The 27,262-nt window shown below is 52.5% G+C and overlaps 5 protein-coding genes across 5 annotated transcripts in view; 3 read left to right on the top strand and 2 right to left on the bottom strand.

Moving 5' to 3' along the window:
• Positions 1-326: 326 nt before the first annotated feature.
• On the top strand, positions 327-15,317 carry BP5553_05693 (Uncharacterized protein; the record flags this gene model as incomplete). Its single annotated transcript, XM_032014316.1, has 3 exons — positions 327-1,754; positions 1,813-9,530; positions 9,614-15,317. The coding sequence occupies 3 exons, from the start codon at positions 327-329 to the stop codon at positions 15,315-15,317; spliced, it is 14,850 nt and encodes a 4,949-aa protein (XP_031868997.1).
• A 1,039-nt stretch (positions 15,318-16,356) lies between these two features.
• BP5553_05692 (uncharacterized protein) lies at positions 16,357-18,064 on the bottom strand (the record flags this gene model as incomplete). Its single annotated transcript, XM_032014315.1, has 4 exons — positions 16,357-16,766; positions 16,822-17,508; positions 17,579-17,663; positions 17,738-18,064. 4 exons carry the CDS (start codon positions 18,062-18,064, stop codon positions 16,357-16,359), a joined length of 1,509 nt encoding a protein of 502 aa, XP_031868996.1.
• A 608-nt stretch (positions 18,065-18,672) lies between these two features.
• On the top strand, positions 18,673-20,478 carry BP5553_05691 (uncharacterized protein; the record flags this gene model as incomplete). Its single annotated transcript, XM_032014314.1, has 6 exons — positions 18,673-18,873; positions 18,932-19,148; positions 19,223-19,300; positions 19,363-19,733; positions 19,805-20,003; positions 20,066-20,478. 6 exons carry the CDS (start codon positions 18,673-18,675, stop codon positions 20,476-20,478), a joined length of 1,479 nt encoding a protein of 492 aa, XP_031868995.1.
• A 794-nt stretch (positions 20,479-21,272) lies between these two features.
• Positions 21,273-26,270, bottom strand: BP5553_05690 (Uncharacterized protein; the record flags this gene model as incomplete). Its single annotated transcript, XM_032014313.1, has 9 exons — positions 21,273-21,885; positions 21,958-22,041; positions 22,107-22,847; positions 22,936-23,007; positions 23,078-23,201; positions 23,381-23,629; positions 23,691-25,158; positions 25,227-25,967; positions 26,034-26,270. 9 exons carry the CDS (start codon positions 26,268-26,270, stop codon positions 21,273-21,275), a joined length of 4,329 nt encoding a protein of 1,442 aa, XP_031868994.1.
• A 690-nt stretch (positions 26,271-26,960) lies between these two features.
• The window catches only part of BP5553_05689 (uncharacterized protein), a gene marked incomplete at both ends in the record, with an annotated part of 664 nt that continues 362 nt past the window's right edge, over positions 26,961-27,262 (top strand). Inside the window, one exon of the mRNA XM_032014312.1 lies at positions 26,961-27,182. Within this exon, the coding sequence (XP_031868993.1) occupies positions 26,961-27,182 (222 nt within the window). The remainder of the gene's footprint in view (positions 27,183-27,262) is intronic.

Below are 27,262 nucleotides of genomic sequence, written 5' to 3'. Positions count from 1 at the left end.
ATCCTCCTTCATAGCCACACTCGCCCAGAACTGTGGCACCACGGTGGTGCCATGCTATCAAGCCCGGGACAGAATACATGACCGGTCAATCGTTGTAGGATCATCGTACCTTATCTAGCGGCCATATTTGCTGTCCACTGCATTGTACCACTATTTTCCGTCCATTGTACTATACCACTGGGTTGCCGACCCACTATGCGTGTGTTGCAAGAAAGCACGAACATCGCCATGCACCTTCGCAATACTTACTCTTTATCGTCTTCACTCAATCCAACTCATTCTCATTTCTCGGAACCACTAAGTTATCATCGTCACCACAAATCATCATGGAACCCTCCCTAAACCACGTCGCCAGTGAGCAGCAACAGGACGATTTGTCTCCGCTTAAGCTTAAGCTTGAAAGCTTCGCCGCCACTGCTCTCGATATTAGTCCACACAAGCTTCGAAATAAAATCCACAAAACCTGGCTCGCGCTGGGTGGAGATTCCCTGACCGCCATTAACTTCATGGGCTATTGTCATGACGCTGGCATTGATGTTGATATTCCCGGTGTCTTGCAAGCTGAAAGTCTTGACGACTTGATCGATCGGATTGCACAATCTCACCAATCTAGACAACCGGCCAGCGATGGAATTGAGAACTCCTACGGTTCGCCTAAAGGACCCCCTTTAGACGGGCTGCACGACGTCTTGCGCGGTCCTCTTGATGAGATCCAGGGCATCGGACCTTGTTCCCCCATGCAGGAGAACTTCATCGCTCTCCAAAGCATTGATCCTCGAGCATACCAGCTACAGCTTGCAACGACAATATCTTCCACCAACCCTGCAGTTGCGGTGACTACTGACGCGGTCGGAAAATCGTGGACAGCGGTGGTGAAAAGGCATGCTGCTCTTCGAACTATGTTCGTGGAGAGCGTGGATCGTCCTGGAAGACTTGACCAGGTCGTGTGGAGGAACACCAAGCCCCAGATCAGCGTCCTGCCACTCTCTGAGGCCGAAAACAAAGCATCTTTTGAGGCGTACGGCTCCGAATTTCCACATCGTTTAGTCCTGGCACAGGCGCCAGACAATAAATTGTTTGTGAGACTAATCATCTCGCATGCTATAGTCGACGCCGTGTCGATGGAGATCCTTTTCCGCGATCTCTTCCGAGCACTAACAGGAACACTTCCTGCGGATGAATACATGCGATGTGAGGATTTCGTGCGAGCTCAGCAGCCTGATACATCACATGAGGCTCTCTCATATTGGTCTCGCTACATGGTGGCCACCGAGGGGAGTTTTTTGAGCAGCCCAAGCTCGAAAACGAGCCCGACTGGGTTCTACACCATCGACCAAGAAATGCCCATCGCGCCAGATTTGGCTCAGAAGCTTTCGGATCGGTCCAACGCTACACTGGTAAACGCGTGCCAAGTCGCGTACGCGCTCATGCTGCGTTGTTACAACGGTGCGAGCAACGTCTGCTTCTCGTACACCACCTCAGGCCGACAGAAGCGTATTAAGGGTTTGCAAGATGCTGTTGGTAACTTTGTTAATACCATTCCGTGTCGTGTTGATGTTGGCGAAAACACAACTATTGCCAAGGCCTTGGAGCGTGCACAAAGCGATTTCTTAGACAGTCTGCCTTACCAGGGAGCGAGCTTGACAGGTCAACTTGGCGACTCTCTCCTGTCCTTCCAACGCGGAGTGCCTGAAATAGAACTTGCCAAGGCGGGATTTGCGGTGGACATCGTGTCTTGGGAGGCTCCGTCGGACGTACGTGATACGCCTGACTAGGACTCATCACAAGCAGGAACTGACATGCCGTTCATAGTACAACTACACGCTGGCGATTAGTATCGACAGACACCGATTGGGGCTCAGATTCAATGTGTGGGAATCGCTGATATCAAGGGAAGATGCCCTCAACATGATGCAGCTTTTCCGCGACAGTCTAAATTTCGTGCTCCAAAATGCGGGTAAGCCTTGCTCTGATTTCGTGGGACTGACTTTGCAGGACCAGGCGAAAATAGTAGCCACCAATGGAAGCCCATACGCCGTCATGCGCAATTGCGTTCACGACCAGGTGTGGGCTACGACACAGCGACAACCTGACAGACCAGCTGTTTACGCGTGGGATGGAGAGCTAACATATACCGAGCTGGGCGACTCAGCCAGCCGGCTGGCTGCCAGCCTTATTCGTCTCGGTGTAGGACTCGAGGGGAAGGTCGGCGTATGCATGGACAAGTCCCTTTGGGTACCAGTCGTTATGCTAGCAATCTTGCAAGCCGGAGGCGTGGTTGTACCCCTTGGAAATCAGCATCCGCCGAATCACATTCAGACTATCGCTCGTAATGCCGACATATCTATATTGTTAGCAGATCGAGTGCACGCCAACCGGCTGGAAGGCATCGTGCCTCACATAGTCGTAGTAGACGCCACTTATTTGGATCAACTGCCGCCACCTACGATCCCTATTTGGCCCAGCGTGTCGCCAGACAATGCAGCCTGGATCGTTCACACCTCTGGAAGCACAGGGGTTCCAAAGGGCGTTGTACTAGAACACAAGACACTATGCGCCCCGATGCATGTCCAAGCAGCCCGTTATAAGATGGGACCTTGGACGCGGGCCCTGCAGTTCTCAGCGCATACTTTCGACATTGTCGTGAAGGATATATTCACAACCCTAAGCTTTGGCGGATGCGTCTGTATCCCCTCGGAAAGCCAACGGCTTGACGACCTCGGAATGGCCATCAAAACCATGCAAGTAAATTTTACAACGTTGACTCCGACTATTGCATCATTACTTGATCTACGAGACCTCCCTACGCTCGATACGATAGTATTAACAGGCGAGGCTCTAAGGCCTGCCGTTATTCAGCCCTGGCTGGAAGAAGGGGGTGTGAAGTGTTTTAATGGCTACGGCCCCTCCGAATGTTCGCACGTCTCGACAATCAACGGGCCTATTACTCGTGTGGAGGATGCATCGAATATTGGGTTTCCAGCCGCGAATTGCCTTTGGATAGCGGACCCTCTAGATTTCAACCGCCTATGCCCCATTGGCGCTGTGGGGGAACTCTTTATCGAGGGAGCAATCGCGCGCGAGTACCTGCACGACCCAGACAAGACGGCAGCAGCCTTCGTCCTAGATCCGGGCTTTGTAAAGAGGCTTGGAATATCGCCTGGCCGGCGTATGTATCGTACAGGCGATCTTGTTCGGCAGAATAAGGACGGTTCATTGACCTACCTGGGCCGTACGGACACGCAGATCAAGATCCGGGGCCAGCGGGTTGAGGTGGGAGAGATTGAGAGTCGGATCTCACAGTCGCTGCCCGGAAACCCACTCACCTGTGTGGATTTGGTCGAAGCTCGCAATAATGCCTTAGGATCATCGATGCTCATAGCGGCAATTGACATGAACGAGGCAGCTTCTCACGGGGATCCAGTACCAGGCATACTTTACGAGACATCCGAAAGTCTGAGAGACTTGTTGCAAAGTCTCCATTCCAAGCTTGTTGCTGAACTGCCTCTCTACATGGTGCCAAGCCATTTTGTGCCCTTTGTATCCCTACCAACGAATGCTTCTGCGAAACTGGACCGGCAAGCTATGCGCGCAATGCTAGAAACATTGACGGAAAGCGAGTTGGCAATGTTCAAGAAGAAGGATGCGCCGGGTACCATATCAACAGAGACGGAGAAGAGTCTTCAGGCAATCTGGGCCGAGGTGCTTGAGCGCCCTGCAGCGGACATTGGTAGTAACGACGACTTTATGCACCTTGGCGGCGACTCGGTGGTTGCTATGCGCATGGCTGCAATTGCTCGGAGGAGGGACATATCCCTTTCCGTCGCCGACATCGTTCAACACCCACGACTGGCCGACCTGGCGCGGATTGTGGATGGCTACGATCTTGCAGTTGAGAGAGCCGCCAAGGAAGACCCTGTGCCCTTTGAGCTGTGGAATGGATTTCTTTCGGCGAGCACTGGGGAACAGGAAACGCGGCTGGCCAGCGTGGCTGACCAGTGCACCGTTCCTCCGAGCCGCGTGGAAGACGTATATCCTACCTCGCCACTCCAGGAAGGCCTGATGGCGATGACGACTCAGTCCCCGGAGACTTATGTCGCACAACATGTGTACCGCATCGATTCGAAAGTCGACTTGAAGCGTTTCCAAAATGCCTGGGCCAACGTTGCAAGCTCACTACCTATTCTGCGGACTCGAATTGTCTACGCGCCCGACTCAGGCTCGGTACAGGTGGTGACACGAGATGCACCTCGGTGGACTAGCGCATCTGATCTCTCGACATTTATCAAAAGAGACCGGGCAGCATCTTTTGCGTATGGCACGCCCCTACATCGATTTGCCATCGTCGATGACTGCAAAAAGGCCACCAAAGGCCAGAGCGAGCGATATTTTGTATGGACAGCTCACCATTCTGCATACGATGGCCAGACTGTCTTTAAGACGCTTAAGATGCTCTCTCAGGTCTTTCACGGAGGCACTTGCGATGCTGTAACTCCTACTACACGCTTTATTCGGTACCTTGAACAAACCACCCAAAACGAAGGGCGGGAGCGGTCCGAGACTTACTGGAAAAAGGAACTTGAAAATGCGCAATTGACACAGTTCCCAGAAGTCCCCAGCACCTCATACCAGCCGTTCGCCGATGGTGTTCTGAGGCACCGCTTCGAGCAGCTCGGCCGGCCAGAAGAAGTCAGCGGACATGGCGGCCGTGTGTCACTTGCTATTCTTCTACGAGCAGCATGGGCTCTGGTTGTCGCCAGCCGCACCGCAAGCGACGAGGCCATGCTTGCTGTCGTTCTCTCGGGTCGCGACATGCCCCTATTCGGAATTGAAGACGTGGCTGCACCCACTATCACCACCGTTCCCTGCAGGATCAAAATTGATCGGAAGAAAGCTGTCGTGGACTTCCTCTCTTCCATCAACTCCCAGAGCAAAGACATGGCGCCCTACGCACAATTTGGCCTTGCTAATATTCGACGTGCAGTCCCGGGCCTTTGTCACGACTTCGATCCTGGACACCTATTTCTTGTGCATCCTGGCACGGAGGATATTGTAACCGCCGAAGAGATTGGTCTCCAGAGGGTGACGGGGGATAGAGGAAACTTCGAAGGCTATGCACTAGTTGTCGAATGCACGCTCGATGCCGGTGGAACCGGAATAGATATCGAAATGCGATTCGACAAAAAAGTCCTCTCATCCTCTCGGGCGACGGCTCTGATGTCCCAGCTGGAACATGTTACACGCGAATTACACCCTTATAACCTTCCAGGCGCGGCCTTGAATGCTACCCAACGAAACGCCGCAGTCGGAAATCTCGACCTTGTCAGCCCGGAAGACAAAGAGAAACTGCTGAGCTGGAACAAGCCATATCCGGATGCTGTGCAAGCGTCTCTGGTTGAGCTTGTAGAAAAACAAATGATAAAAAACCCTGATGCCCTGGCAATCTGCGCAAGGGATGGCGAACTCACGTATTCCCAACTAGACGCCACTGCCGGGCGTCTGGCGCAGCATCTCGTTCGGCTTGGGGTTGGTCCGGAGATCTTAGTTGGGCTGTGTATGGACAAATCCAAATTCGCGGTTGTATCAATGCTTGCCATTTTACGGGCAGGCGGTGCTGTTGTGCCGCTTGGGGTACAATACTCTAATTCCCGGATCAAGACCATTCTTGCTGATGCCGAGATCTCTGTGGCGCTTATCGACTTCGCTCAGGCAAAGAGATTCAATGCCCTGGTCCCTTATCCGATTATTGTTAATGCCAGACTTCTGGACTCGCTACCAGTCCAACGCAAACCTGGGCTCTCGCGGGCAAGCCCAAGCACTCCAGCATGGGTAATCTACACATCTGGAAGTACTGGCGTTCCTAAAGGAGTTGTCCTGGAACATCAAGCTCTGTGTACTGGTATCCTTGCCCAGGGAACCCGTTACGTCGTTACATCCTCGACAAGAACTTTCCAGTTCTCTGCCTTTACCTTTGATATTAGCATTCAGGACATTTTTACCACTTTGGCCTTTGGAGGCTGTGTTTGTGTCCCTTCAGAAAGGGATCGTACAGACTATTTGGCATCTGCGATGACAGAGTTAGAAGTGACGTTCGCTACCTTCACGCCGACTGTTATCTCATTGCTCAATCCGGATAGCGCTCCAACGTCACTTAATACCATTGTTCTGGCGGGCGAAGCAGTAAAGCCCGCAGTCGCCAAGCCCTGGCTGGGACGTGTAAATGTATTCAACGGTTATGGGCCAGCCGAGTGCTCAATTTTCTCTGCCATAAACGGTCCAATGCTCCGCTCGAAAGATGCACCTATCATTGGCTCTCCTGTGTCGAACCGTCTATGGGTGACAAGTCCGCTCGACCATAACTCCCTTGTCCCCGTTGGAGCTGTAGGTGAATTGCTTATTGAAGGCCCTCTACTTGCTCGCGAATACCTACACGACCCTGAAAAGACGACAAATTCCTTCGTGCTTGACCCGCATTTTGTTAGTTCGCTTCTTCTACCACCCGGACGCCGCATGTACCGAACTGGCGATCTTGTCCGGCAGAACAGCGACGATGGCTTGTTGGAGTATCTTGGCCGCCTCGACACGCAGATCAAAATCCGCGGCCAGCGCGTGGAAGTTGGGGAAATCGAAAGTCATATTGTGCGTCTTCAACCAGAGATTCAATGCGCGTGCGTAGACCTCGTGCAGCTGCAGAACGTCTCGGACCCAATGCTCCTAGCTACAGTGGAGGTTCCAAGTGAGTTCGGACTTGATGATGGCGACGCCGAGGACGACTATGACCTTGACCTGGCAGAGTTGCCAGACCCCGTTTCTCGGCCTTCGCAGCGTCTGAAAGCCATATTAGGAGAGCTTCGCTCCGAGCTTCTTCGAATTCTGCCCCTCTACATGGTTCCAACATATTTTATACCAATGAGCCTCTCGGTGAATGCATCGGGCAAATTAGACCGGCAAAGTATAAGGACAATACTCGAAGGTCTCAGCCTCGAACAGCTGAGAGCGTTGGCCGCTGACCGAAGGAGTACGATTGAGAACCGAATGCTCTCAGAGACTGAGGAACAGCTTCGTCTTTTATGGGCCCAAGTGCTTGGTATTCCAGAAGGGGAGATTGGAGCCGTGAACGATGACTTCTCCCAGCTCGGGGGAGACTCGGTAACGGCTATGAGGCTCGTTGCAGCAGCGCAAACGGCGCCAATACCAATGCAACTTGGGGTTGCGCAGATTCTCCGAAACCCACGCCTCGCGGATATGGCACGGGTGTCAAAGGAGCACACTGCTACAGCAGCGTGCGCGGCGGAAGCGGATCCAGAGCCATTCGCGCTTTGGAACGGCTTCACCGATGTAGATGCAGAAAAGAAGAAGGCATGGCTTGCCACCCTAGCCAAGCAATGCAAAGATCTTGCTGGACCTGATGAGATTGTCGACGTGTATCCCGCAACCTCCTTACAGGAGGGGTTGATGGCGACTACATCCCAGCAGACGAGCGCATACGTTGCACAGCAAGTCTTCCGGATGGGAGCAGATGTCGATGTTTCACGCCTGCAACGGACATGGGAACTACTGAGCAACAAACTCTCGATCCTCCGCACACGCATTGTCTACACTGCTCAGGGTTCCGTCCAGGTCGTCGTGAAGAAGGCACCAGAGTGGGAGCTTGTCACCGACCTGCCCAGCTATCTGGCAGAGGATCAATCAAGGCCCTTTGCTTATGGGACGTCTCTTCATCGTCTGGCGATTGCCCAGGACGAGACAAGCAGGTCCTTTGTATGGACTGTGCATCATGCGGCATATGACGGATGGTCATTATTGCTTGTCATGCGAATGCTCGTCCAAATCTACCAGGGAGGGGAAGGCAGCTTTGTTGTAACTCCGGTCTCGCGCTTTATCAGGTACATACAGCAGACAGACGAGGACGCCATAGCCACATACTGGAGAGACCAACTGGAAGATGCCCAATTAAACCGATTCCCCCCACTCCCATATTCGACATATCAACCACATGCCAGGGGTCTTCTCCAAACTCGACTCCACAGCTTCTCAGAGAAGTACCGCAGAGATAGAAGCAGCAGCAGCATCACAACAGTTTCTCTGGGCGTCCTTTTGCGTGCAGCATGGGCCGTGACTGTAGCGACCTACACTGGGACCGACGAGGCAATAGTGAATATTGCTCTAAGTGGCCGTGATGCCCCAGTCCTAGGCATTGCTAATGTCGTTGGGCCAACCCTCACAACAGTGCCGGTCCGAATAGTGATGGACATGGAGCAGTCTGTGGACGAGTTCCTAGCTGCTGTAGATCAGCAAGCCAAGGAAATGGTTCCTTTTGCGCATGCTGGACTGCACAGGATTCGAAACGCAGTGCCGGAGCTCGGCTCAGATTTTGATGCAGGTCACCTATTCATTATACAGGCGGCATCCACAAAAGGTGAAATTCAGAGCCTTGAGGCTATTGGCCTCAAGCTTGACACAGCCATAACAGAAAGCGCAGAAAACCCGGACTTTGGCGGTTACGCCCTCGCCGTAGACTGTACGGTCAACGCTGACTCGGTCGACATTGAAATTCGCCATGACAACAACGCGCTCCCGCAGCCTAGAGCAGAGGCCCTTCTGTCCCAGTTCGAGCATACTATCCGGCAGCTAGAGACCCACGGTCGTGGAGGTTCCATGGCCAACCTTGACCTTTTCAGTCCAGCTGACGCCGATACTGTACGGAAATGGAATCAGAACACCCCGTTAGCTAGACAGGTCTGCATCCACGAGCTTGTACAAAAAACGGCCTATGAGAATCCAGGTTCTCAAGCCGTCGACGCGTGGGATGGGAAGTTTTCCTACGCAACTCTTCACGGCACTGCTCGCCGGCTCGCTCACCACTTGGTTAGTTACTGCGGCGTTGGTCCAGAGGTCACCGTTGGGCTGTGCATGAATAAGTCGCGCTGGGCTATCGTGTCGATACTGTCGATACTTATGGCAGGTGGCGTCGTGGTGCCCTTAGGAGTCCAGCAGCCACTCATGAGAGTCGCGACCATTGCGGGTGACTCAAATATATCCATCATCCTGGTCGACACAGAACAGGCTACACGTCTCGCGCGACTGGAGGGTATCTCGCCACGCCTCGTTGTCGTGGACGCCGCCTTCCTAGGAGGTTTGCCACCTCCTGCGACTATAAGGCCAGTCTGCGATAGCGTTTCTCCCGATAACGCGGCATGGATCGTGTATACTTCTGGTAGTACTGGAGTACCAAAGGGCATCGTCCTCGAACACAGGGCGCTTTGCAGCAGCTTTTATGCGCACGGTCCTCGCGTCGGATTTGATGCTGATACTAGAGCCCTCCAGTTCTCTGCCTACACTTTTGACAATGCCATCGAGGATATCTTGTCTGTATTGGTGTTTGGAGGCTGTGTTTGCGTTCCATCTGAGGACCAGCGTCTCAACGCGCTCACCGATACCATCCGCCATATGAACGTTAACCTTATCAACACCACACCGACCGTTGCGTCACTCATCCGGCCAACTGATGTGCCTATGCTCAAGACTTTGTAAGTTGCTATCAACGCCCTCTTCCGCTTTAGCAACAATAAGAGAACCCATAACTGACAGGGTCCCTTTTCAAAATATGCAGGCTCCTTGGCGGCGAAACCGTTAGTCCCGCGGTTGTCGAACAATGGCTCGGATACACCAAAATAATAAATACATATGGCCCAGCGGAATGTTGCATTGATATCAGCTGTTCGGCGCCCATGAAGCAACCACGCGACTCGTATACAATCGGGTTCTCGCTTGGCGTCTGCTTCTGGGTTACGAGCCCATCTGACTACAACCGTCTAGTTCCCATTGGGATACCAGGAGAACTCCTAGTAGAAGGCCCGCATCTCGGAAGAGGATACCTCAACGATCCAGACAAAACGGCCAAGGCTTTTGTATGGGATCCTGACTTTGTAGCGCAGCTTGGCATATCACCGGGGCGTCGTATGTACAGGACAGGAGACCTCGTGCAGCAGAATACCAATGGCTCGCTAATCCACCTTGGTCGAATCGATACCCAAATCAAAATCCGTGGCCAAAGAGTAGAGACTGGGGAGATTGAGAGTAATATAGTCCGGCTCCAACGGGAAGTTCAAATTGCCTGTGTCGATCTGGTACGGCCGAGTAGTGCGTCTGACGACCCGATGCTCGTAGCCGCAATCGACGTTCATGAATTCGGCCGCGACGAAAACGACAAGGAGGATATCCTACCACCGCAAACAGTGCGCCGGCCGACGGATGCTCTTAGTGCTATGATTCGAAATTTGCGGGCTGAGTTGTTGCTGGTCCTTCCGCGATATATGGTGCCGCAATTCGTTCCGATGACGAGTTTGCCACTCAATGCATCGAGCAAGTTGGATAGAAAGGCTACTCGTACGATCCTTGCGGGTCTGAGCCGCGAAAAACTCGGGGTGTTTGAGAAATCAACCGAAAGCCCCGAGGACAGAATTTTGTCGCCCATGGAAGACAAACTCCGCCGTATCTGGGTTGAAGTGCTGGGGTGCTCGCCCGATGTAGGCGCTCATGACCATTTTGTCCAGCTCGGAGGCGACTCCGTCACCGCTATGCGTCTTGTTGCTGCAGCACAGGGAGTAGACATACGAATTGGAGTAGCAGATATCCTCCAAAACCCACGATTATCGGATTTGGCTCGCGTGGCTGAGAATTATAGCGTGACAGGAGTCACCGAGCAAGATCCGGCCCCGTTCGAGCTTTGGGACGGATTCAATGATGCAGATGCAAAAATGCAGAAGGAATGGCTTTCAGGAATCGCCGAGCGATGTGATGTCGCACCACAAGATATTGAGGATGTATACCCAGTGACGCCTCTCCAGGATGGCCTTATGGTTGTGACAGCTCAGCAGCCTGGTGCGTACGTTGCGCAGAATGTCTTCCGCATCCGAGATGTCGACATGGCACGTTTCAAGGAGGCTTGGTCAAAACTTATCAGTTCTCTCCCGATTCTACGGACCCGCATCGTTTACCACACTGCACGGTCAGGCTCGGTACAGGTAGTCGTGCGCAGAGCCCTAGACTGGAACCAGGCAAACAACTTGCAAACGTATCTAGCACAGGATAAAGCGTTGCCCTTTGCTTATGGAACACCGCTACACCGTCTGGCGATTGTCGAGCACGTGGGAGTTGTGGAAGATGAGGCAAAGTACTTCGTGTGGACTCAGCATCACAGCGGTTACGACGGTTATCAAAACAGTCTAACGCTCAATATGCTTGCTCAAATTTATCAAAACAAAGGAGGACAGTACCACCCCCCGCCCCCAGTCCCTCGGTTCATCAAATATCTGCAGCAGAGAGACAAAGAACAGGTGGCTACCTTCTGGAAGCAGCAACTGGAAGATGCTCATCTGGCTCGCTTTCCCCCGCTCCCGCACCCGTTATACCGCCCACATGCCGATAGCCTCTCACGGCGGCGAGTACAGCGCAGCAGGCCACACAGTGGAGCGCCAGTCGTGATTCTCTTGCGAGCAGCGTGGGCTATCACGGTCGCTACTTACACAGGTAGTACTGAGGCCACCTCAGCTATTGCACTCTCCGGCCGTGACATCCCGGTTTTGGATATCAGCAACGCAGTTGTGCCCACCCTTGCCACTGTGCCAGTGAGAACATGTCTCGATCGTACGCAACTTGTTTCTGATCTCTTGGCCGCTATGGGGCGGCAAAGTGAACAGATGAAGCCGTTCTTGCACACAGGTATGCAGCATATCCGTGCTGCGGTGCCTGGTCTAGGAGTCGACTTTGACCCGGGGCACCTATTCATCATACAACCAACTATGGGAGACAGGGATAACGATCCTCTCCTAGCAATCGGCCTCGAAGAACTTGCCACTGACATGGCGGATTTTGGTGGATACGCACTCGCGGTACAATGCACCATCAATGCCGACCGGACAGTAGATGTCGAGATGCGATACGACGACGGGGTGCTTCCAATGCCAATGGTCGAGGCGCTTCTCTCACAGTTTGAACATATGATGCAACAGCTGGAAACTCACGGCGATACTGCTATCGGCGACCTTGATCTTTTCAAACCGGCTGATGTAGAGAGGATTCGAAGATGGAATCAGCCCGTCCTTCAGGCTGCCCCCAACCGGTCTTGTATCCAGGACCTCGTGCAGACGATGGTTAACAGACAGCCACATGCACAGGCCGTGTCATCGTGGGATGGTGAACTATCCTATGCAGCGTTGAGCAAAGCTGCTTGCCGGTTAGCCCACCATTTGGTCAGCCTCGGAGTTGGGCCAGAAGTGACTGTCGGCGTGTGTATGGATAAATCGCTATGGGCGATGGTGGCGATGCTGGCCATTCTCCAGTCTGGCGGTGTAGTGGTGGCACTAGGCACGCAGCACCCATTGAGCCGTATCGAAACAATTGTCGCAGACGCTGGCATTCGTGTGACTCTAGTCGACCAGGTGCAAGCAAAGCGGCTTCAGGGCATGCCACATCCGATTGTGGTTGACCAATCTATTGTCGAGCAGCTCCCAGAACACACAAGCCTTCCTTGGACGAGTGTAACTCCAGACAATGCAGCCTGGATCGTTTATACGTCGGGCAGCACTGGTACGCCAAAGGGCGTCGTTCTCGAGCATCAGGCACTCTGCACGGGAATCTTAAGCCACGGCACCCTGTTCGGCAACAGCGCCCATACCCGTGCTCTTCAATTTGCTTCGCACACCTTTGGCGTCGTAATTGAAGACATGTTTACAACGCTCATCTTTGGGGGCTGTACATGTATTCCATCCGAGGACCAGCGCCTGGACATGACCGAGCTTGCACGTACGATCCGTCGCATGCACGTCAACTTTGTCAATCTGACGTCTACTGCTGCATCCCTGATTGATCCGCACGACGTCCCTGGGATTGAAACGTTGGTACTTGGTGGCGAGGCCGTCAGGCCTGCCGTGGTGGAATTGTGGGCAAAACATGCAAAGATCCTCAACGCCTACGGACAGAGTGAATGCTCTGTCGAGTCAGTTATCAGCGTGGTTGAACAGGAGCGGGACGCGGCCAACATTGGCTTTCCTATCGCCGAATGCGCTGCTTGGGTGGTCGATCCGTCCAACTACAACCGCCTTGTCCCGGTAGGAGCCCCAGGTGAACTCTTGATTCAGGGGCCACTTCTTGCACGAGGCTATCTGAACGACGCAGACAAAACCGCAGCTTCTTTCGTGTCGGACCCGGAATTTCTCGCCCGGCTTGGTCTCTTGTCTGAGCGTGGTAGTCGCATGTATTGTACTGGCGATCTCGTGCAGCAGAATGAAGATGGCTCACTGGTTTACCTGGGCCGTTGCGATAGCCAAATTAAGGTCCGGGGGCAACGGGTAGAGCCTGGAGAGGTTGAGAGTCGTATTGTCCAGCTTCATCCAGAGATCTCCCACGCTTTTGTGGACTTGGTGAGACCGCGCGACACACCTGCATCCGCCGATCCCGTGCTCGTGGCCGCAATCGAACTCCAGGAAGGTGTTGAAATTGGGGCCAGTGACTACGATGACAAGTACGGCTTGCCACCAGCAGTCCAACCGCCCACACAGGATCTAACTGCAATGATACAAAAGATACGTGCAGCTCTACTCCAGGACCTTCCTCCCTACATGGTCCCCGGCTATTTTGTGCCTATGTCAAGCCATTTGCCTGTTAATGCTTCCGGAAAATTGGATCGATTTGCCACCCGCGCAATCCTCGACAGCTTGAGCCGAGATCAACTCGGAGCCTTCAGTAGGGTAGAGAGGGATCTGGACAGGGCACTCTCGGCAACCGAGGAGCAGCTCCGTGCAGCATATGCTGAGGTGCTTGGCTGCCACGCGGACGACATAGGGCCTGATGACCATTTCTTCCAACTAGGAGGTGACTCTGTGGCGGCAATGCATGTTGTTGCGGCGTGCCGCCAGCGAGGCATGACCGTCTCTATCCGAGACTTGTTGCAAAGACAAAGCATCGCGGCTCTATCTTCGTGCTTGGAAGCAACGACCGAAGACGAGACATCTTATGACTTGAATGGATTGCCAGAGGAGTCATCCGCCGTGACAGACATCCAGGAGTGGATGTTGAACTACCATGTCGCTCGCCCAGATGTCGGCATGACTTATTTTGCGCTGGATGCAACAAAGCCACTGGTTGGCGAGAGGATGGCGAATGCCTGCAGGAAGCTCTTCACCACTATCGAGGTCCTACACACGGGTTTTGTTGTGGCGGATGGAAGATGGAAGCGGGTCGTGATACCGGCGTTTACACCAATCGTTGAAACATATACCACCGACGCCACGATCGACAAATGGACCGAGGATTTTATACAGCGTGAGGGATTCAAACCTCTCGAGCCCGGACGACCGCTAGCAGACATTGCCATCTGCACCACCAGGAAGCAGGGTGGGGAACATCGGATCCTTTTCCGCCTCTCTCACGCCGTGTGGGACGGCATGTGTATAACGAAGTTGTGGTCGACCCTCCAGGATCTCTATCAGAATGGCCAAACCAAAAAGGTAACATCATTCTCGCAGTACATCGCCCAGGTTGAGAAGCGCCGAACTCCAGAGGCATCCAGATACTGGACCAAGCTTCTCAAGGATGCAACAATGACGCCCATTGGACACACCACACTTCAAGACAAGGACTATGTTTGGCGGGCCGGAGTGATAGGCCCCAAGATCATGGAAATAGGCCAGAATCTTCCCAAAGGCTCGACCTGCGCAAGCGTTGTCAAAGCAGCGTGGGCCCTTGTGCTGGCTCGACATGCAAAGCGCAATGACGTCGTATTCGTAGACCTTGTATCTGGCCGTGCGGAGGTTGGTCCGTCTGTTATGGACACGGTTGGATGTTGTTCGACTCCCATGCCGGTGCGCATCAGACTTGACCCATCATCGACGTATGCGGACCTCGTGCATGCGGTCCAAAAACAGCAGCTGGATAGTATCCCCTTCGAGACGTTTGGCTTCAGTCGAATCGCTCAGCAATGCACAGACTGGCCCGCAGGGACCGCAGCTACATCTTGGATCAACCATGTGCCGACACGAATTGGTGGAAGTAAACTTGACATTGGAGGCACTGAATATACAATCTGCCAGCCAAAGCAAGAGGAGCAAAACTGGACCTTCAGCGAAACGCGAATTTCCTGGCTACACATCGGCAACAACCTTGAGTTCACTCTGGCATATGCTGTCGAAAAGGTACCTGAGCAGATTGCCCAAGGTCTCTACGACGGACTCGTTTCCACCATTGAGCGAGTTCTCACGTCACCGCAAGCCTTGATTGGTAGTCAACTGCCAGGAGGAGTGAGCAATACGCAATAAGATGGCAGGGACAGTTTTGAGAGGGTCTTGGGCGCAGGAGAAGCGGCCTGGAGTAAGTCTTCGGGTTGGGGTAATTTGAGCGGTAGGACGATTTCGCGTCTTTTGTGTTTGGACTCGGAAGCCCGATTCATCATGGTGGACAAGTGTTTTTGTTTATATATTTCTTTTTGTTTTCTGTTTCTTCTGTTCTATAGGTCTAGTTACACTGCAGAGTGCAACTGACGCAACTTATAAGAGTGGAAATATTAGGAAAGGAAAAAGAAAAAGAAAACGGAAAGATTAACCTTGCTGTCTAGTGTCTCTGTCCAGACGGTCACTTGAGTCGCGTGACTTCTGTATACAATTGTAACGGGGACTCTAGGGCCGAGTCAAAGATAAGGTCATATCGCAGTCACTTCATTTTTAACTATTTGCTGACAACTATCGGTGTAGCACTTCAGGGCTGTTGAGAGCCATAGGTATCGGAAGCCCAATGAGAGGGTAGTAGTGGATAATCTGGATATGTAAGTAGGCTACACAGGCGCCCTGTTATGCAGTCGAGTCAATTCAGTTGTATTCGAACGGGTATCTCGTGTCGTATTGCTGTTTCATGCCATAATGCTGTCTCATGCCCTCATCCATGATCGCCTCCACACGTGATACCCCTTTTCCCGGCTTAGTTCTGAGAACAAGAGTGCTAGTCTACGGCCTTCGTGCTTTCAAGGGCAGAGGCGTAGTATTTAAACGGCTCCAAGTGATTAAGGCAAATCACATGGACATATATGTACGCCTATGTGTCCGGAAATAGTAAATTGTTCAAAGTAGTATACTGCTCACGTGTTTATCCCTTCACACGTGATACCCCTTAAAGAGTTCGGTTAATTACTTTGGCCTCGAAACGTGTCCGTGGGGTTCATCGAGGCCCTTCTTCTCTTTATAAGTTAAGAGTACGAAGGCACAATTGTGGCCGTTTAAATTCATCAGCTCAACAGCTAACATATAATGGGTATAGTCCGATTGTAGTCGCTGCCTGTTGACCTAGAAAGGTGATTTGAAAACCTTACCTCTCCTTAAAGAGCAGTAATGCCATTATATTTGGTATGGAGTTGGTATGCTCGAGGTAATCCGGGGGGCGACTCTCCACGCCCTCGGAATACTTAACGTCGTACTTTGTGACAAGGTGGATGAAGATGATTTTTATGACTTCTTGAACAAGGAAGCGACCGGGGCAGGCGTGGGGGCCGCTGCCCCATGGCAGCATGTCGTTCTGGAGCGAGGCGAAATGGAATTTGGTGGCGTCGCCTTCTTCCCTCATGCGCTTCCAGCGCTTGGCGTCGAATTTGGCGCCGTCAGGATGGACGTCCGGGTCGCGTCCAAGCAGCCTGCTAGGGAGGAAGATCGATGTGCCGGCCGGGATGTAGAGTCCATCTTTGAAGGTGTAACCCTCGAGAGCCCTGCGCTGCATGGTGCCTGAGATCGAAGTTAGCATATGCATTTCGCCATCTTCCGAAACGTCTCTGCATACAGTGTTGGGGGGTGTGCAACCGCTGGCTCTCCTTCATGAAGCTGTCCATGACCCGAAGCGCTCCGAGTGACTTTCGAGTCCAGCCGCCGTACTCGGCATGTACCTGGGAAATCTCGGCCTGGATCTCGGCCAGCGACTCGGGGCGATCCATAAGGTCAAACAGGATGGAGAGCGCATTAACGGTAATGCCGTGGACGGAAGCACCGACAAGGAAAGCCTCGTCTTGCATGATCTGCTCAGCCTTGATCGGCTTGTTCTCGGCCCTGTATGCGTCTACGAGCCACCGGACTCCGTCATTGAACCCAGGCCCTTGACCGTTGGCTTGGTTGCGGGCGTCAGCAATTCGGGCATCTATCACGGGCTTCAAAAGCTCCTCGCCCTTCCGGCGAACAGCATAGATAGCCTTGATATCCTTGTCAAAGTACTTGGCCGTCCATCGCAGCCATGGGTGATATCCATCACGAACGCGTTGGGAAGCCGCAAGGCCCGCATGGAAGTAAGATGAGACTACCGCGTGCCATTCCTCGCTGTCCCACAACTCGGGGCCTACAAAAGTGCGTGCCATGATGCGGGAAACGAGTGGCCAGAGGAGGGAATGCCCATTAAGGGGTGTCCAGTCTCGGCTTGGTGGAAGAAGGATCCCGAACACCTTGTCGCATGCCTGCTGGATTGGTTCGATCATTTCGTCTGAGCAGCAATGTCTCGTTAGCATTTCTGGCCGAAAAATTTGGTTTGCCACGAAACGAAACCAACTCACTCAGCGCCCTGTTCAAATCTTGTCGGACAACACGGATCACGCGATCGGTCACCAAAGGGCCACCGATATCTTTGGCAACGGTAGACTGTCCAGGTTGGATTTGTTAGCCGCACTGCCAAGGGATGAACCATGGACCGAGACATGGGCTGCCCAACGTACCTTATTAAGAAAACTGTTGAAGCTGAGCTTGCAGGTGCTTGCGCTTCGAACTTCCTCAAGATACTTGAGGGGAATAACGGCCATAGGAGTGGAGGCATCCATATAATTGAACATGGCAAACGGCAAGCCCTCCTTGAGGTACTGCTCGTAGCCCCGTTCCAGGATACTCCCCGCGTCGTGGAGGTACCGTTGCATCGAGTTGTCGCCATCCTCGAAGTCGAGATACGGCATATCGAGCTTCGGCTTTTTCGTCAGCTTGGCTAACTGTCGGATCATCAGCCAAGCCAGCAGGGCAAGCGCCGTGGTGGGCAGTAGAACCATCGACATTGTGCAAGCGTTGTTGGCGGTGGGCTGGGCGTTGCACAGTGAGGAACACACATGCTAGGCTGGGGAGAAGGAGATCTCACCTTCTTTTTAGTGAGAGGGACACATGGGTTACTTACTGTATGTTTGGTGGCACCACTATTGAGGAGGGTGAGGCATGGTGGTGGTGCCACTCCTCGAGAGAGCGTAAACAGCGGTATCGGCTTCATTATCGGATTCATTGCTGCTCGCTATATCGATGTAGCATTGCATTTACTCCCTAAGCAATTATGCACAGCGCTAATGATAGTTGGCTAGCATGGACAGAGCGAATGATCCTTCAATCCCTTGGTATTCAGAGCTTACCATTCCTCGCTTATAAGCCCCTTTTATGCTAGAATGAAGGATGTCAGGATCGATAGACAAAGCTTAAATTGGTTAATCGCGTCGCTGCCAGCAGCGTGGTAGAGGAACTTGAAGACGGGACATATGATTCCATGACATAATATCTTTTTTTGCTGTAGTCTATCTCGCAGGTCGTACTGCGACATACATTCCGATTGCATATTGCTACCGTCATTCTTATCGTCTGACGCGCCCTTGGTATCACATTCTCAACACGATTGGTAACGATGAGGTTCGATATCACCGTCTTAGCCGTAAGCGTCTTGCTGGCTGCTGGTCTGTTGGCGGTGATGCGAGGCATTACCTCGAAACGAAAGGCGTGGATCAGAGTAGGGCGCTCGCCGGGACCCTTTGGCGTCAACAGAAGAGCGGCGTCACAAGAGTTCCAACTGAATGGACGGGCATTGGTACGAGATGGCTACCGAAAGGTGAGGCATACCACGCTGATGCAGTCATACAATGCTTCCACTGACATGTCACGAACAGCACAAGGGCCAGAACTTCGTCATCCAGACGGCCCACAAGGAACAGCTGGTCATCGCGCCCAAGTTTCTGCCTGAGATCCGCATGATGCCAGAGTCGAAGCTCAGCCACGCGCAAGTCATAATCTACAACTTGGTGGGCGAGCACATTGGCGCGGAAATGGCCATGGAGGGCCACCAGCACATTGATGTCGTTCGCGGTCCTCTGACGCGGAGTCTAAGTAATGAACAGCGCAAACCCCCTCCTCGAGAACAATCCCCAAGATACTTTGACTGATATCTTAGTCCTGACTAGAAACGGTGGTCCCAATTATGCATCGCGAGTACCGCCGCGCGAGCGAGGCTATCTTCAGCCAAATTCCTAAAGATAGCAGTATGTATGGCCGTTCTTGCCATGACGAAGACACCGCGTCGACTAATGCATCGTCATGATAGATCAGATGAATGTATACAGTTTCTGCTACGCCATGGTCCAAGGTATAACCTCGACCGTTTTTATCGGCGAGGACCTCGCGCATGGCGGCGGATGGGACAAAATTGTCATGGAGTACTTTCCCGAAGCCATGCGCATTCGCAATGCACTCATACATTGGCCGCGCCCTATCCGGCCCATCGTCAAACCCTTTCTGGTGCCTAATAATCAGTTGGAAATGATCCTGACAAGAGCAGAGCGTTTTCTTGAGGAGCCGATCCGGAGGCGACGTGAACCAAACAACCACGACGTCGACATCCTGAAGTTTCTGGCCGAATATAACGGGTCCCCGAGAAAGGTGGCAATGCAAAGTCTGGGCATTATTACAGGAGCGGTGAGTAGGAGTTATGACGCCTCATTTAGGTGGCCACAGGCTCGTTCAATTCCGTAATAACGCTTTTTTAGTTGAATACGTCCACCCATGCTATCACGCAAGCCATCTATGATATCTGCACCCAGCCGCAGTATATTGCTGACATTCGTGCCGAAGCCATCGAAGCCTTGGCCAGCGAAGGCGGGCAATGGACATTGGAAGTTTGCAAGAAACTTCATCTTCTAGATAGCTTCTTGAAAGAGTCGTTGCGCTTGCTGGCGCCTGAAGGCCGTATGTATCAAAAGGCCTATGATCCGGACTGAAGAGTCGCAAAAGCTGACCGACGTATGCAGTGGGTGTCACACGCATCGCGACCTCTTCGTTTGGCCTGTCAGACGGGACATGGATCCCTCAAGGCACATACCTAGCCGTGGCCGGTGAAGCCATGGCTCTTGACCCTGACTTCTACCAGAACCCAGAGACGTTTGACGGGCGCCGCTTCATCGACGCTGACGGCTACCCCCTCAAACCTGACCGCGAATTCAGCGGCATTGAGCCTGGTAATGGCATGTGGGGAAGTGGTCGTCTCACTTGTCCAGGGAGACATTACGCCAGTGCCTTGAGCAAGATAATTGTCGCCAGCCTGCTGCTCAAGTACGATATATCTTTTCCGGAGGGGCAAAAGGAGGGACCACCCGGTACAGAAGATGATGCAAATATTTTACCTGACGTAACTCAGATGATCATCTTATCAGAACGCGAGTGATGTGCCGGTTGTTTGTGGCAGCGCTGGTCGGAATACGGGCTCTCACGTGGATAACACGTGGTGGCGCGAACGTGGATGTGGGGATATCGCGGGGTTTGAGTGGAGTTGCTCCGCCCGAATCACGACTAGCGTCATTACGGTACGGGCCGTGATTCGCTAGTTGGTGCGCCGAGGTTTAGCCGAAATCTGTATTTACGGAGTAGTCGAGCGCGAAGATAAGCGTAGCCTTTTTTCTTTCTTAGCTTAGTCTTTTATGAACACAGCACCTTTATAGTGGGCTTCGATCCTAGTGTTGATACGTGTCCCTAGGGTATGGCATTGTTGCTGCTCGTGAAGACTCCAATCATTCCTGCAAGGGGGAAATGAAATACTATAACGAAGAGGCTACTTTTGTTATAGCCTACCAAGTATTATTTAAATGATAGATGATGTTACATATGCTACATATCATTGAGAGAACACTATAAGCTGTTCTTTTACACCTAGTATATCATTGCCTTTGGGGATATCCTTACTAGTTGTTATCGTCATTTGTTCTTGATAGAGAGAAACTAGTCTCTGAATTCCCCCTTGAGCAATAAGGATTCAGGGAAATAACTAGTTGCTAGTATATTAGTAGTATTGATTAAGTTCTCTGAATAGACACTAAAGCATGGGAAGGATTAGTAGAGAGGTGTGTTGGAATGGGGCTATACTTGGTTCACAGCCTCTAATACAGTTAATTATTAGACAGGTATATTGAATAAGTCAAGCTAATCTAATCTATGTATATCCTTTGGCCACCTTCTAGCTGGCTAGGCCCGCTCATCCTGACCACGTTGACTTTTCATCAACGTGGAGAACAAGGAGGAGTGGTCTTGCAGTAATGCGCGAGGGTTGCCTGACTCTGCGATTGAGCCAGCATCCATGACGATGACAGTGTCAAAACTCAAGATGGTACTAAGTCTGTGCGCAATACACAGGACCGTGTGACTCTTGAACCTTTCGCGAATAGCGCTCTCCATCTTTTGCTCGATAGCTCGATCGGATTGGCTTGAAGGTTCATCAAGGATGACAATGTTGCCCTTCTGTAGAGTGGACCTGGCAAAACAGAAAAGTTGCCTTTGCCCATGGGACAGAAGCTCCTCGGTCAAAGGGACATCGAGCCCGCCTTTGGATCGGATCGTATCCCACAGGCCGAAGACATTGAGCGCCGCAATCATTTCTCGGTCCCCACAGTCGGGCTCATACAGCTTCATGTTATGGCGCACAGTTCCACCAATAAGGACTGGCTCCTGGGGCAGGGTAATGAATCGAGATCGGACTTGGCCGGGTTTCATCTGAGAAATGTCGGCATCGTCGACCAATATTGTCCCATTCTGTGGGTTAATAACACGCAACAGTATCGCCAGCAACGTGCTTTTGCCACTATTATCACCGCCCGTTAGCTTCTGCAACTCTCTGATAAGTCAAAGAATACTCGGCGAGCACTACACATACCTTCCGGTTCTGCCGCAGATCGCATATCGCTGACCTGGTTGAATGTCGAACGAAATATTGCGGAGGACGAGCGGCGAAGATGATCTGTAGATAAATGGCATCGTCAGAAAATTATCCAAGAGTTAGGGTGGTCAATAAGGTAGACTTACGAGTACCTGGCAGACACGTTACGAAACTCGATGCTGCCCTTTCCATGCCATGTTTTAGGATCTCCGGCCGCTGTAGATTTTGACCCAGGGTGTTCCTCGGAGGCGGTTTCCTCGGTAAAGGCACGCACTCGTTCAACCGCAGCCATGCTGATCTCCAGCTTGGTCCAGTGCGCAATCAATTGCTTGGCCGACGCGCCAACAACAGTAGCACTGAACAAGGCCAATCCGATCGTCGAGTTCGCATCGGACCTTGTGGCCACCCCCACACACATGATGGTAACTGCAAGCCCGGCTGTGATCAAGTCCAGAACCAGATTCAGCCAGTTCTGGGCTGCAAAAAGCAGATAAAATGGCTTTTGGCTGATCTTGATCGCTTCAAGGTTCCTGCGGGAATAGGCCGCGGTCCATCGCAACGCCCGGATGGTCGCAAGACCATTGAGAGTCTCGAGAAAGTGGGAGAACAGGGGCGCTTTGGCTTCGATCTCCAGCACCCGCAGTTGGCGCGAGGTTGGAAGATAGGCGCGTTGGAGGAAGTAGACGGCGACACCCACTACGGGAATCGCAAGGCCAGACCATGGGGATCCGTAAATGATGATGCCACAATTTCCAGCCACAATCATTATTTGGGTGACGGTCCCTAACAAGTCGTAAGGTAACTCGGTGTCGATAAGCTGTAGGTCCTGGCTAAATCTGTTGATGATTTCCCCAGCGGCCGTAGAATCAAAAAAGGACATTGGCGCCCTGGCTCTGAAATCAGCATGTATTTGTTCGACCAGCAGACCACAGTTTTGCTGCTGGGGTAAGAAACAAGGAGATTCTTGGGACCAACCTTAAGACGGTATCCAGGAGGACTGCATGGCAGCGGTCTGCAGACTTTTCGGCGATAGATACAATGAAGAAGCTGCAGTTTGTATGTTTAGGTCAGGAAAATTGAATGTGTAACGGAGGACAGGATCGGGAGGACGGCATACAAGGCTGCACCAGTCCAGGCAATCAGCTCAATGGTCCCAATGGCAAAATATAAGCCAATGTAGAACCCTTGAAGGCGATTTGGGCTAATGGCGTTGCTCTCAGCCCAGCGAACTATCCAATACTCTATTGAAGATGACGTAGTAGTTAGCAATCATTGTCCCGAACGGGGTACGCGGAGTTGAACGTAAAGGACGAGGAGACTCAACGGTTAAACGTCATCCCAAACACGAAGATGGCGCACAATCCGAGGAATATCAAAAAGTTCCGTCTGCCCGCAAACCCAACATAGTACCTGTACACACCCGGGTTGCTGGCAGTCGCATGAGTGTCGTCTGGCCATGATGAATTTTGCGGCATAGTAACGATCCCTTGGACGACCTCGAGTGTGGATAAAGGTCGGTTGCCAGCACCAGCACTTTCGTCGTCATCTCCAGACTCGTCTCCCTGTGGGACAACCATTCGACCTGCGGCCATCAATAGAGAACCCCTCTTCCGAATATTGCCGGTGTCGGTGAGTGAAATAACGCGGTCGGCGACCTGGACCTGCTGGACTGCTCCAATTTTTAGCTTCATTATCGTGTTCCTGAAGAGCGATCATGCGTGTTCACTCACCTGTGCTTGTTGCCCATACCACTAAGGTCTTCTGTCTACGCAGTAGGCCCTGACGCCCCAGTACTGCTTCTAGTATGGCGGTCTCTGTGCGGCCATCGAGGCCGTTAAACGGATCGTCCAGGATGACAATTGGCGCCCTGGTGTAAATCGCACGTGCAAGAGCTATTCTTTTCTTTTGGCCCCCGCTCAGACTGCTTCCCTCGTTTCCTATGATAGTGTTGTCGCCAAATGCCATGGCCCTGATATCCTTGTCGAGTGCTGTCGCGCGGATGACGGCGTTGTACCAGCTTTTCTCAAAAATGTCTGGTCCCACGATGTTGTTCCTGACAGATTCATGGGTGAGCCACGGAGTCTGGCCACAGTAGCCAATGCGCAGACTCGAGAGGGTGACTGAGCCAAGGGCGCACCGGATTTCACCTAAGAGCATCTGGAGCAAGGTCGTCTTTCCACTCCCGGTTGGACCGACCACGGCAATGACTGATGGCGAAGACACCTCCAGATTGGCATCATGGACGATCAACGGCCTGTCGGCATCCCAGCCGGCGGAAGCTTGAGTAAGTCGAAGCGCTGCCGGAGCGCGAGTAAGGGCCCGACTCAGTCTGTGCATGCGTATTTGATTGTTCGACTGCACCCGCCGCCGCCGCGGGAGCAGTGGCATCCCATCTTCATCTTCATCTTCATCCGGCGGGGGCTTGTGCGATGATAGAAGCACCCGATTATCCAGACGCGTGTTGTCGCCATGGATGAAAGATTGAATTCGCTGGAGAGAAGCCACAGCGGTGAAGAGATTGATAGAACTTTCGATCAAGGTTGCGACTGAGTTTCCGAAGAGGCCGAAGATGGTCAGACATCGATACACCACGGCAGTGGTAAGAATGCGTCCGGTTCGTGGGCCGAAAACGACGCTGTAGAGGGTGAAGCCAAGGATTGGAGCTATAATGACAGGAATCCAGGCTGCCCATGCAACTATCAATAAGATATATCGGAACTGCCTGAGCTTACGGACCTCTACTTTTCGCAAGCCTATCAGGTCTCTGCGAATGGTCGATTCGACACCTGTCATCTTGACGCCTTTCATGGCCTGGAGACATCGGGTCGTGGCCGCGATACGCATCTCCAAGCCCTTGAGCCACTCACTTTGTCGCTTTCCCGCCAGCGGCAGAACCGCAATGGTGAGTCCAACGAAGGTTGCCGTCAGTCCACCTGTTGCGGCAACAGCAACACCCAGTTGCTGCTCGAGAATCCATACCCCTAGGGCGACCTCAACTATACACGCCCAGCATTCGTGCATGTTGCGTGATCCAGCCGCGAATCGCTCGACATCAGCACTCATGAGGGTTGACGTCGCGTCTCGAGAGGACGATGACGAACTAAGATTCAGAGTGTGACTATAGATCTTGGTGACCAGGTCGGCGCGGACAGCAGTGATGAGGCGTGCAGTACATTGGCGATAGAAGGCTTGAGTTACCTATACATGTCCACAGTTAGTAACGTATGTCACATGATGCAAAGCATGTGTAGGAGACGGCTTCTTACCGCTATGCCTGAGTACACAATCGCGTAGGCTGAGATGAGGCCGGCGCCGACCTTGTAGGTGTTGGGATTCAAAGGTTCTGACATGAATTCCGTCGCCCTCTCCACCAAGAACGGCTGTGCAAATAGGAAGCCTGTGTAGCAAAGCCTTGGAGGAATGGCACTCATCAGTAGCCATCCCCTCACGGCGAAGAGGTGATGGAAAATGGATGGCTTGCTTAAGCTGCCTCCATCATCTCCCTGGCCCTCGCATGGGCGAGTCAACTGGGGCTCGATATCTGGGAGCGCCTTGGAAGTCAGCGGCGACGTCTTTCTTCCAAGGCTGAACAAAGGGACCAGCCACCATAGGAAGGCTCGCGACACAATACCGGCTTGTTCGTCTGGGGTAGGTTGATGAATGCCTGGCTGCATCGTCTTCCGTCCGCCCTCCAGGAAAAGAAGGACCAATTTGCAGACGCACATTGCGGTGAAGACGGAGGCCACGGGAATGTTATCGCGAGGCATGCTCCAAAGAGTGCGGGCGCGCATCGCATCCACCGGAGTGGAAAAGCCTAGGTAAAGAAGCATTAACGTCGAAGCTCGCACCGACCGGCCATGCTCAAAATGCGAGGCGACCAGAAGTATCACGGAGCCGATGACCCCCAGGTAGGAGGCTGCAATCGTCGCCCGGGTAAGAGAGGTCTGAAGGGCAGCCTGGATGACAAGGAGAGTCGTCTGCAAAAGCGTCAACAGGCTATGACCGCCCTGGAACACGGATCACTGTTAGCGCCACAACAATAATCAATCGAGGCAACAGGTTGATGCGCTCACAAATTTGAGCCTGTGGAGCAGGGGAGAGGCAACGATTTCTTCTCGCCCGACCAGCTGCCATATGCGCCACACGGCCAAGCAGATGGCTATACCTAGAGGCCCGATGAACAAGATGACCTCTTGAAAGAGAAGCGTCAAGTCAAAGTCCGTGCCGCAGCCATGGACCTGAGGACCCCATGCGTTTTCAACGTTAATCGAGCATGGTGGTGCTAATGGCTCCCGCCGCAGTTGTATCATCACTTGCTCTCTTCGTATTCCCTTCCCTCTCTAGCAGTGGTAGCCGTGGCCAAAGGCAAGAGACAAGTGTATGGTTCAGGGCCAGAGTTATCAGGTGGCGGTTACAGTAGTCGCGAACAGGCTGTGATGATGCATCTAAGGTTCGCTCTAGGTTGAAATTGGTAAAGCAGCGTCGGTGAACTGAGATCCATTTTGCATGTAGGTTTGTACGCAGGTTATGGTTTTCGCTTTTGCAGTGCCGCATTTTCTTGTGACACTGGTGGTGGCACTGGCGGCACCGGTGGCACCACGGTGGCACATGATAGATCTTAAAGGCATCTAAGGTGGATCGAAGCGACGAGAGCTGCTATAGATTATATGAATCCTTATTTGATGTAGCACTGACTCTCGTTCAATCAGCAAACTTCCTCCAATATCGGCGGGTAGGGTCACCTTACGTAGTAAGTTGCACGTCACCGTCGGCAAAACTGCCCCAGATTCTTCGCGAAGCAGCGAAATCGTGATAATCCTTGATGATTATGTGGCAACAGGAATACGGATAGACAGTCATTTGGCAGACGTGCGATTAGGCTTCAGGAGAGCAAACGAATCTCTTGTCGAGGTTATCCTTCCACCTTCGTCGACGACGTCTTACTTCGAAGTGTGGTTCGTCACATTCTACCATCCTAGCTGAGCGGGATCGTTTCGACCATGGACCCAAATCTAAATGATTGGACATTGCAAGAGGACCTTGAGCTATTTCGACGTGTATTGCGGGGCATGAAAGAACTTGAAGATCGGGACATGAAAGAACGTCAAGATCGGGACATGAATAGGCCACGCCAAGCCTTTTCACCAGCAGCCATAAGCATTCAGCCCGCTTTTAACTCTAATCCTGGAAGTCGTCGACCAGATACAGAGATTAAGGATGAGGTGATGGAGGAGGATGAGCTAACAGACGACGACGATGAAGATGAAGATGAAGATGAAGATGAAGATGAAGATGAAGATGA

The sequence above is a fragment of the Venustampulla echinocandica genome, assembly GCF_003357145.1.
Source record: "Venustampulla echinocandica strain BP 5553 chromosome Unknown scaffold_3, whole genome shotgun sequence".
Lineage (NCBI taxonomy): Eukaryota > Fungi > Ascomycota > Leotiomycetes > Helotiales > Pleuroascaceae > Venustampulla > Venustampulla echinocandica.
Note: the sequence above shows the minus strand (reverse complement) of the source record. Positions and strands in the feature narration are given on the sequence as shown.